At 43.9% G+C, this 11,570-nt stretch overlaps 1 protein-coding gene across 3 annotated transcripts; it reads right to left on the bottom strand.

Moving 5' to 3' along the window:
* Positions 1-2,744: 2,744 nt before the first annotated feature.
* LOC116862687 (uncharacterized protein C12orf73) lies at positions 2,745-11,190 on the bottom strand. Of its 3 annotated transcripts, none has more exons than XM_032850051.1 (3): positions 11,056-11,190; positions 10,553-10,672; positions 2,745-3,075 (listed from the first exon to the last, which is right to left on the bottom strand). In XM_032850051.1, exons 2-3 carry the CDS (start codon positions 10,658-10,660, stop codon positions 2,980-2,982), a joined length of 204 nt encoding a protein of 67 aa, XP_032705942.1. In that variant the 5' UTR covers positions 10,661-10,672; positions 11,056-11,190; the 3' UTR covers positions 2,745-2,979. The 3 variants fall into 3 exon arrangements, with proteins under 3 accessions (XP_032705942.1, XP_032705944.1, XP_032705943.1); XM_032850053.1 differs by having other exon boundaries at positions 11,068-11,158; XM_032850052.1 differs by lacking the exon at positions 11,056-11,190 and adding an exon at positions 10,963-11,047.
* Positions 11,191-11,570: the final 380 nt, after the last annotated feature.

Genomic DNA, 11,570 nt, shown 5'->3' with positions numbered 1-11,570 from the left:
AATCTACTAATGCATTTCCAGGGTCACCACAATGCATATTTTTCACAATAGGGGTCAACTTCAAGAAAGGATACCTTGGTGAAAGTCACTTAGAATCATCAGAATCAGGATGTATTGAAAACGATGGCACTTCTACTTTCAGTATATTTTTAATAGCTAGAAAATCAGTTTTCCCCCTTCATAAAGCCATTGTCTTGTAGAAGTGGATTCAAATCATGACTTTTTCTCTCAATAGCCAGACCAGGTCACTCTGTACCTGTCAATGAAAGGAATGGACGGGGAGGGGGAGTGAATGACTTTAAAGTATGGTTCACTGCATTGGACCATATGGTCCACCCAGGGCATGGGTGGGGACCTTCCACTGTGCACAAACTGGCCCCAAGGGGCTGATCCTTTCTTCTTCCAAAGAGTAAGCAACATCCCTAGCTCTTTATTCTGGAAAGTGATGACTGGTCTCTCCTCACTGATAGCTACAAAATGCATTATCAAAGTTCACCAGTTTCGTGTTCATATACTAAAATTAATGGAGAAATAGAATTTGAAAATGCTCGTTGGCAGAGAAAAAAAATTGCACCTAGTAAATTCAACTGATGAAACTAGTTGAGAGTTAAAAAAATGATTTTATTATTGATTTATACTAAAATCAGGTATCCTTCCTAAAACCTTTGGGAATTCATATTATTTGAGGGAGTTAGGCCCCAAAGTTAGAATTACTGAGTTTTGGAAACCATTTTTTAATTCCTTCAACCAAAAAAAACAAAGTCAAACTTTTTCTAGCCTGCTATAAAACTCTTGCAATTGGCTGTGGCAAGATTCACCATTTGTAAAGTATAGAATTTTTAAAATATGTTCATTTTCATTTTTTAATTAACATATAATGTATTATTTGTTTCAGGGGTAAAGTATAAAATTCTAAGAAAATAAGTATTTGGGGTGTCTGAGTGGCTCAGTCAGTCAAGTGACTGACTCTTGGTTTCAACTCAACTCATTATCTCAAGGTCCTGGGATCGAGCCCTGTGTCAGGCTACGTGCCTAAAACGGAGTCCTCTTCGAACACTCACTCTCCCTCTCCCTCTGCCCCTCCACCCTGCGCTTGCACACACTCTCTCTCTCTCCCTAAAATAAACAAATTTTTAAATTAAAAAAAAAAATAGAAAAAGAAAAAAAGTATTCAATTAATGGCAGCTATGAAATTTGCTCCAGAAAAAGTCTCATCACAAGGTCATAGTAAATATCAACAAACAACCAGTCTCAACTCAAAACTTTGTTCTCCAACCCTCTCCCTGGAGTGAGCCACTGCTCATCCATCATCGACAGAAAGATCCTCCTCATGTGTTGAAGAATTTGGTAAGGTACCAAATAACACAGCTGCAGAAAAGAAAGAGCTTGTATATAGACTAGAAATAAACCATTTCATTTAGTTGCTTTACACTGTTAAACCAAAAAGGGTATTTACTACAACAAATAAAACACAAACATTTTGTTTGCATTTCCGGTTTTAAGATTTCAACAATGACCCCAAAGATTTATGTGATGTAGCAATTGGCTAACTGGCTAAGAAGCAAGCCTAGATCTTACCTTTAAGAACACAGAATTCTGAAAAACTTCTTTTGGAAAAACAGCCCTAAATGGAAAGCCAATTGCTCTATAAATTACTTTTGTCCTTTATTTATAGACTCAGAGAAAGACTTGAAATATTTGTTTTAGTTTCCGAGGGCTGCCATAACGAAGTATCACAAACTAGATGGCTTCAAACAACAGAAATGTATTCTCTCAAGAGTTCTGGAGGGCAGAAATCTAAAATCCTGGTGTCAGCAGGACCATCCTCTGAGACTCTGGCTAGAACCCCCTCCTTGCCCCTTTCTGGCTTCTGGTGAAGGCTCTCCATCCCTGGCATTCCTGGCTTCCATGACTCCAATCTTTGATCTGTTGTCACACGGTGCTCTCCCTCGGTGTCTGTCTGTACATGGCATTTTCCTCCTATAAAGACATTAAATTAGATTGGGGACCCAACCCAATGACCCCATCTTAACTTCATTTTATGTGCAGGACTCTATTTCCAAGTAAGGTCACATTAACAGGTACTGGGCGGGTTAGGACTTCAACATCTTCTTTTTTTTTTTTTTTTTTAAGATTTTATTTATTTATTTGTCAGAAAGAGAGCGAGAGAAAGCAACACAAGCAGGCAGAGAGGCAGGCAGAGGCAGAGAGAGAGAAGCAGGCTCCCCGCTGAGCAAGGAGCCCGATGTGAGACTCGATCCCAGGAACCTGGAATCACGACCCGAGCCGAAGGCAGCGGCTTAAACCACTGAGCCACCCAGGCGTCCCGGACTTCAACATCTTTGAGGAGAGGACACAATTCACCCCATGGCGAAGCTCATTCACGCTTTTCACCTATTTTAAAAGAATAACTACATGGTAACATGGTTTCTCAAATTTGGGGATAAAGAACTTATGACAGTCCAAGTGACATCTGCTATAATTTTGTTAAGTACACAATTCCAAAAGAACTTCAAACTTTAAATATTTCAACTTAATTCAGTTTGGTACAAATAGCAGTGTCCAATTTTAGAGAAATATTAACTTCACACCATAAGCTTTAATTGTCAATGACACTTTTATTATAGTTAATTTATAATTCCCATTTTTCATGACAGTCAAGCTTCCTCAGAGAAATAAACCAGAATTAAAAGAGCAGGAAACACCGTAAATATTCTTTCTCACGAGATATTCAAGACTAAGTATTCAACCACATTCAAAAAGCTGATGATATATACTTTGGCAGTTTCCAAGAAACACTGGTCAATCCATAATTAAATCTCAGTGCATCAGTTAACACCTGGGCACCTCCTCCTGCCGTGAGGAGTGCTTTAGGTGCTGAAAGACAACTCGGCTAACTCAATAAACTTTAAAAATACATATTTAATACTTATAATATTATTCATGGAGTTCTTGGCAGAGTTAAGTTTTTTGAGGTTTCTATTGCTGAGAAATTTGAGGTTCGTGTTGTCTCTTTTTCAGTCCCAAAAGCTCCGTTTTGAGTTCTCCAGGCTTTGGTGGAATTTCAGGTATTGTCTATCAAAAAAAAAAAACAACAAAAAAAAACATAACAAAAAGGATAGATGCCAGTGCTGCCTTAGACTGTAATTCAGTGTGACCTGAAAGAAAGTAGAAAGGAAAAAAAAAAGGGCACAAAAGTCCCTGTGCATTCAATGATGAATCCTTATTAGAAGAGCCTGTGGCCCATGTCAGTCCATTTCTAACCCGATATTTACAGGACTCTACTGTCCAGGCTGTTTCTCCAGTATTGCAGGACTCACAAAGGGAGTGTTTAGATCAATATTAACTGACAGATCACAAATTTTTTTTTTCTAAAGTTTTTTTTATTTATTTGACAGACAGAGATCACAAGTAGGCAGAGAGGCAGGCAGAGAGAAAGGAAGAAGCAGGCTCCCCACTGAGCAGAGAGCCCGATGTGAGGCTCGATCCCAGGACCCTGGGATCACAACCTGAGCCGAAGGCAGAGGCTTTAACCCACTGAGCCACCCAGGCGCCCAGATCACAAATCTTAATAAAGCTTTCCACAATCTAAAATTCATTCTTGCACTGTTTACTGAGTCTCTACCATGTGCCTGGCACAGAAAACAAGTATTAGGAATCAATTCGTTTTGAACCGATTTCAAATCAATTTGTTACTGTTCAAAAACAGTAAGAGTCTAGGGTGCCTGGGTGGCTTTGTGGGTTAAACATCTGCCTTTGGCTCAGGTCATGATCCTGAGAACCTGGGATAGAACCCTGCTATTATTCTTACGATGGGAGATTATTCTGTCCTTAAAGGAAATGAAGTACAGATATATTTGGACAATATGGGGCAAATCTTGAAAGCATGCAAAGTGAAAGAAACCGAGTCACAAAAGACCACATGTTATATGATTCCATTTAAATGAACCTGTGTATAAGAAGAAGGTGTGGACCTATGTTTTCATTTCTTTTGGGTATAAACCAAGATGTAGAATCACTAAGTCCTATGACTCTATGTTGAACTGTTTGAGGAACGGCCAGACTGCTTCCCAAAGGAGCTGTACCATTTTCCATTCCTAGCAGCACTGTATGATGGTTCCAATTTCTCTGCATCCTCACTGACACCTGTCATGAGCTGTTTGGGTTTTCTTTAATTATAGCCATTGCAGTGGTGATGAAATGGTATCTTATTGTGGTTTTGATTTGCATATCTCTGATGGGTAATGATGCTGAGCATTTTCTCATGTGCGTATTGTCTGAAAAGGTGACTTCTAACAAAGATCCACATCAAGGAGAATGAGAAAACCAGCCATGCGGCTATCTAGAAGTGTTTCGGGCAGAAGGAACCACAAATGCAGAAGATTTCAGGCAGAAATGTGCCCTTATGTGCATGGAAAAGCAAGGTGGTCAGCAGTGCTGGTATAAAGTATTCAAGGAGAGGTCAGGAAGGGATGACGACAGAGGAAAAACGGGTGCAGAGATGCACAGTCCCTGGAGAGTTCTGAGCAGAATGACGTGATCTGACTCAAGCATAAAAAGAAGACAGTGGCTTTGTCGAGAAAAGACTGCAGGGGAGCAAGGCAGGAAGGTAGAAACAGATCAGGGAGCCATGACAGAAACTGAGGTGAGAGGTGGCTGACCGTGGCTTGAACTGGGTAGTAGCAGTGAACGTGGTGAAAAGCAGTGAGATTCCAGATGTAGTTTTCAGATCAAGCCAGTGGGATTTGCTATTATGTGTAGTAGGAGAGAGGCGTTAAAGAGGACTCCTGGACTTTGGCCTGAACAACAAGAATGATGGAGTCACCATCCACAGGGACAGGCAAGGCTTCAAGATGAGCAGGTCTGTTGGAGAAAAGACCAGCAGCTCAGTTTTCAACATGCTCACTGCACATCCAAGTGGAACTGTTTGTCATGATTCAGAGACATATCTACTTTTTTTTTTTTTTTTAAAGATCTTATTTATTTATTTGTCAGAGAGAGAGCACAAACAAGAGGAGTGGCAGGCAGGGAAGAAGCAGGTTCCCCGCTGAGCAGGGAGCCCAGTGGGGCTCGATCCCAGGATCGTGGGATCCTGATCTGAGCCAAAGGCAGATGCTTAATGACTGAGCCACCCAGGCACCCCTAGAGGCATATCTATTTCTACCAGCTATCAGCTTACACGGTGAGGTCCTGAGGAAAGGGACCGCATCTTAATTTCCTCCTTATTTCTTACAACCCTATAGGATGCCCGTCATTATAAAAGGCAGGGCAAAAAGACTGTGCTGAATGGATAAGTCAACAGACTGCTCAGGACCCTTACAAGCTCATAAAATTGGAGAAATAAAATCTTTGTTCAGATTATTTTACATAAAACTGCAAGATTAGGGGCATCTGGGTGGCTCAGCTGGTTAAGCATCTGCCTTTGGCTCAGGTCATGATCCCGGGGTCCTGGGCTTGAGTCCTGCATCGGGCTCTCTGCTCAGTGGGAAGCCTGCTTCCTCCTCTCTCTCTGTCTGCCTCTCTGCCTACTTGTGATCTCTGTCTGTCAAATTAATAAATAAAATCTTTTGAAAAAAAGAAAGAAAGAAAGAAAGCTTCTATAGCCCTTCAGTCCCTGAGGTTCAAACACCTTGATCTGGTTCATTTTACTCTTTTATCTAACAACTAATTAATCCTAAAGAAATAAAATAGGAAAGAAAGTGGGATTTGAGGTTGGGGTCACCGGAGAGGTAGGGAGCTAAGGGATGTGTTTCACAGCATAATTCTCATTCTGAAGTGGAAATGACTTTCTAAAAAATCAGTGATGTGGGGACACCTGGGGGTCTAGTTGGTTAAGTGGCTGCCTTCAGCTCAGGTCATGATTCCAGGGTCCTGGGATCAAGTACCCTATCAGGCTCCTTGCTCAGCAGGGAGCCTGTTTCTCCCTCTGTCTGTCTGTCTGTCTCTCTGACAAACAAATAAAATCTTAAAAAAAAAAAAAAAAAAAAAAAACAGTAATGGGAACTAGAGCAAAAACCAGAGTACCCTGTCTGACAATTTCCTATCTTAAAACTAGTCCTAGGATTTTGACATTCCCATCCCTTTAGTATAAGAACAAATGTAGCTTGCTTCACCTTCATTAAACTGTGTAAACTAATTAATGTAGAAGGGATGCTTTGCTCCCCAGGGTCACAAAAGGAAATTATATGAAATCACAAAGCCCTATAAAATACAGTATACACCTGAAACTAATATAACCCTGTATGTTTACTAACTGGAATTAAAATAAAAACTTTAAAAAATAATAAAAACATAAAATAAAACAGCATGTTTCAAATTTCTATAAAGTATATACAACTGCCCACTTACACACAGAGAGGCACACACTTGGAGTAATCTCAATTGCCAATACAGTACAAAGCTAAAACGACAATTCAATTTTTTTTTTAAGATTTATTTATCTATTTGAGAGAGAAGAGTGAGTGAGAGAGAGAGAGCACGAGCACACAGAGGAAGAGAAAGGGAGAATCAGACTCCCCGCTGAGCAGTGAGCCCAATTCAGAGCTTGATCCCAGGACCCTAGGATCGTGACCTGAGCCAAAGAAAGCAGTTCAACCAACTGAGCCACACAGGTACCCTGACAAGTCAACTTTTATTAAAAGAAATGAGTAAGGGACAGGCAGGGCTAGATAGGGAGAGATCGATAGGGGGCTATGTGATCGGGCTCACAAAAATCCCAAAAATGTGGAGATGTAAGGAAACCAGAGATAAGGCACTCCAGACCACCCGTGGTGGCGAGTCGTGTTATGACAGTCTCCTGTGGTCAACAGAAAATAACCAGACCCTTAGGTAAGCCATTAAAGATGCTATCACTAGTCCTTAATCAGTAGTGCTGCCTGTAGAGAAGGCAAAAAGATTTAAGCTCCCTGCTTAGCCTTCAAGAAAAAAAGCAACCCTAAAAGCCCTCAGTGCCAACCTTATCAGAACCTCTCTCTCACTCCTGAGAGTTTTTTCTGTACTCTTGCTTAATAAAAACTCTATCACTTTATTCATTCTTTGTCCGTGAGATTCATTCTTCGACTCCATGAGACAAGAACCTAGCTCTCCTGCTTCAGAAAAACAGCACTTTTATTTACTAAATACATTAAATATATAATCAATTTTTAAAAGACTAATAAGTTTACTGACTCAAAGGTTAACAATATCAGCAGAGGTTCTAAATAGCAATTGGTGTGTATGTGGATATGTCTGGAGACAACCAAAAATGAACACTTTAAAATGAGTCCTGGGACACCTGGGTGGCTCAGTAAGTTAAGTGTCTGCTTTCAGCTCAGGTCATGATCCCAGGGTCCTGGGATGGAGTCCTGAGTGCTGTGTCGGGCTCCATGCTCAGCGGGGAGCCTGCTTCTCCATCTGCCTGCCATTCCCCCTGCTTGTGCTGTCTCTCTCTCACTCTCTAACAAATAAATAAATAAAATCTTAAAAATAAAATAAAATAAAATGAATCCTAAGGATGTGGTAAACAAAGGCCAAAGAAAAATTAAATTTTCTTATTACCTATGGCCCACTGACAAGTCCTTGAAACAGGCAGTGTGACATTCCTCTAGGGATTCATCTGCCTTGATGTTACTACTTTGCTAAGGGCAAAAGGCAACCTTAGCCCAACCCCCAAGTTCCTGTCAGTCTACTTTAACATATAAAAATTCAAACTTTCTTTATCCAAGATACATGTTAGCAATCATCCCCCAAGCATATGACCCACTGATATATAAATAAGAAGTCTCGTGACCGAGTTTTTACTAAGTAATAAATGATCTTTCCCTGACAATACCTAGCCCCCTCAGGATCCTGGAAACTTGGTTTCCAAAATACCTGGGAGGCTTACAGTATCCCTAACCGCCTCCCAACTTGAAAGTACATAATAGACCACTCCTCATGACCCAGTGCAGCTCTTCCTGCCCATGGATCCTGTCTTCATGCTTTAATAAAACCACCTTTTTGCACCAAAGACATCTCAAGAATTCTTTCTTGGCCATCGGCTTCAAACCCTATCGTCTTTCCTACATCACTGAGACTGCATTTTTTGAGTATGCCTTCAATATTAAGTAGATTATAAATTAAGGAAAAGAGGACCAGTAAAAGTAATGCAAAAGTAAATGGAGATGTGGGGTGCCTGTGGGTTAAGCCTGTGGGTTAAGCCTCTGCCTTTGGCTCAGGTCATGATCTCAGGGTTCTGGGATGGAGCACTTTCTGCTCAGGGAGAAGCCTGCTTCCCCCTCTCTCTTTGCCTGCCTCTCTGCCTACTTGTGATCTCTCTCTGTGTTAAATAAATAAAGTCTTTTAAAAAAGGAAAAAAAGTAAATGGTGATGCAAACGGAAGCGCAAGCAAAAGCACACTTTGTATTCCAGGACAGAACATCTGCCTTGAGTCCTTGCCTCCATTCTAATCCTGAGCAGCTTAGCTGGTCAACTAGAAAAGGCATCCTTAACGCTGCTCCCTTAAGACAGCACTGAGCACGCACTCTAGGCAGCTGTCATGGTCGTGTCTGGACTCCACCCAGACCTTCTAGCTATAAAGACTGAAGGACGCCAACAAAGGCCAGCAGTTGTTACAATGGTGACAGTCATTGCTAGAACAAGACCAACAGATACAGCAAAAGAACGTAAATTCCTTAAATATTAGTAAAGCATCCAGCATCCTACATGTAGCCAGCCAGCCCTGGCCTTCAGGGCCCTATAGAGGTACCCCACTGCTGATATCTGTGCCCAATCAAGACCAAGCCTCTTCCCAAGGTCAAAGAAGCTGCTGGTAACAACCTTGCGTGTTCCTACTTATAATGAGATGGGTGAATCAAAGGTCAATTTCCCAGGGGCAAATCACAGGTATTCCTTCTTTGTAATGCCCGCTTGATGTCTATTCCTCCGGAGCTAGTGACTCAACTGCATTTCTGTGGAAGGTCCTTACCCATTTTTGTCTCCACTAAGTAACCCTGACACATCCCTATAACTCAAGAGAAGCAGTCCCTGCTGGTAAGAGCTATTTCAGCATTGTTTGTACAAAAACTAGATACACCAAAATGTCCATAGGAGATTAAATAATATATGGAGCATCCATATTATAAAATGCTATTCAATGATCAGAAAGAAAAAAGGCTGTTGATATAAACATGTGTCTCTTCATATAGATATTAACCAAAAGAAACAGGTGACAGAGAAATGTATGTATGAATTCCTATTTCCATGGGGGAGAACACCCTGTCCACTGTGCGTGTGTGTGTTTGTGTGCACGCACGCGCATGTGTATCTCAACAATAGTAAAAGCTGCAAGTATACGCCAACCAAAAAATGGTGGCTACTTGAGGGTAGCAGACTAGAGAAAGTTGGGCGGGGGAAGCCCTAGATTTTCATATTCCACTCTACATGCCTGAATTCAATCTGAATGTTTTACAAAGGTGCGGTACCACCTCATTAACTGGATCAAAATAATAATAATAATAATAATAATAAAAAAAGAAACACTGAACAGAAAGCTTAGGCTTCAAATCCCCCAGGAAGCTATGTAACCCTGGGAAATCACCCTGTCTTCTGAATCTCAGTTTCCCTGTCTGAAAACAAGAATAAACACTCCCAAAACTGTAGCTGACAGTTAGCTAAAATTAGAAAGACAAATGGATGGTTCTCCCTGTTGCCCCTCCAGAGTCCAGGCAGAGATGCTGTTCCCACACGGTGCTCCAACCACTCTACTCACGCCTGTAGCAGAGCACCTACAACGTGCGTGTAACGATTTCCACTGCACTTCCTTGCCTTCATCTCCGCAAGACCGTAACTCCTTAAAAGCACCTCTAACTCCCAGTTCTAATTCAATGAATGCTTAAAATGCTAAAAGTTCATTTGAATTTCTCCCTCCTTGGACTGCGTATATTTCCTCGTCCTTCAGTCATCAAATATTTATCAAGCATTTACTATATTCTAAGCTCTTTTCTAGGCTACTGAGATCAAGGGTGAACCAGGAAGGCCCAGTCCCTTCACGGAGATTACATTCTGGTGGAGAAAACAAAGAACGTGTCAACAGACAAAAGGAATAAAATACTTGCAAACTGTGGCAAGTCCTCTGGGCAAACAAAGGCTGAGACAGAATAACACGAGGAGGAATCCTTTAGGAGCTGTCCAAAGCACTCTCACTGCCAGAGGAGGTATTTGAGCAGACTGACGTTTTAAAGTAGGAACCCAACCCAAGATCTGGGAGAAAAACATTCCAAGATGAGAAAAGTTATGGCAATGAGATGGGGACAGGCCTGAAGAGTGTGGGAAACAGAAAGGAAACCGGGTGGCTGCAACAGTGGGAACAACAAGTGGGGTAAATGGTAGATCAAGGCCAGTGGCAGCCAAGTGACTGGCTGTGTAAGACCCGTGAAAGAACAGGCCGGGCGCTGCTCTAAAGGCAATGCAATGCCACCATCAGGCTCTACGCTCAGGGCAGATGGTCCTTCTAATTCCGTTTAAGATCGTTTCCGCCGCTGGGAGGAGAACGGAGCGGTCCAGGGGCCAGGAACCGGGACCCTCCGGCACTCACCAGGTCCGGCCGGTAGTACCTGTGCACCACTTCGGCCCCGGCGCACATGGTCAGGAGGCTGGCGGCGAACATTTTCAGGTAGGTGGCCCAGGACACTCCCGCGGGCATGCTTAGGGGGTGCTGCACGGGGAGGAAAGGCGGGCAGTGTTACAAGGCTCCCAGGTCAGGACGAAACCGTGCCGGGAAACGGCACACGGCAGGGGCGGGACGGGGTCAGGACCCCCAGGTTGTCTCCCACCCCGCGCCCGGTGGGCTCACTCGGGACGCGAGGGCGCCGAGAGGACGAGCGCCCGAGCGCCCGCCCTTTCCACGCCCGCGCGCAGCCTTCAGCCTTCACCGGGCTCTCAGTGTGGGGGCTGGGCCCGCGCAACTTAAGGGCAGCTCGGGCGCCGCAAGCGGAAGGCGCATACCCTGTGGCTTCCCCGCGCCTTTTCAGACTCTAGCAGAACAAATGCACACCGCACTCCCCACCGGCCCTACAGGTGCGCCCCGAGAGACCGTACCGCAGGACGCACTGGCGTAGGGCAGCGGGTCAAAGGGCGAGCGGAAGTGCGCCCCGGGTCGCAGCAGACAACCTGCCGGCGGAACTGAAAGTACAGGGCCTGGGGGCCGCGCCGGGCCGGAAAGCCTGGGCTGTGCCGGCGCCCGCTCGGGCACGTGATTCCGGCCTTCTCAGGAAGTGCGGCCGGCTCTTTTTTTTTTTTCTTCTCCTCCCCCCCCCCCCCCCCCCACCTCCCCACCTCCCCACCTCCCCCAAGTTCCCAGTGGTTTCCCAGCCTCAGGCGCTCGGTACGCCCTTTACTCTCCCTGTAGGACTTCCCTGGCAGATGTCGAGTCTCGCAGCTGGCAGGATTCTTGCCTCGTGCGTCCTTTCACACGCCCAAGGAAATTGCTGGCGTTTGCCACCTTTTAGGAGCGGGAAGAGATTGGCACTCCGACTAGTGCTTCGATGAGGCCACCCTCCCGGGAGTGAGTTCGAGCGCTGTCCGTTCTTGTGCCGCCGCGTTTTGGGGGCCCG

The sequence above is a fragment of the Lontra canadensis genome, unplaced genomic scaffold (assembly GCF_010015895.1).
Source record: "Lontra canadensis isolate GAN:19392208 unplaced genomic scaffold, GSC_riverotter_1.0 scaffold300, whole genome shotgun sequence".
In the NCBI taxonomy this organism is placed as follows: Eukaryota; Metazoa; Chordata; class Mammalia; order Carnivora; family Mustelidae; genus Lontra; species Lontra canadensis.
The sequence above is the reverse complement of the archived record's forward strand: the minus strand, read 5'-3'. Positions and strand labels throughout refer to the sequence as shown.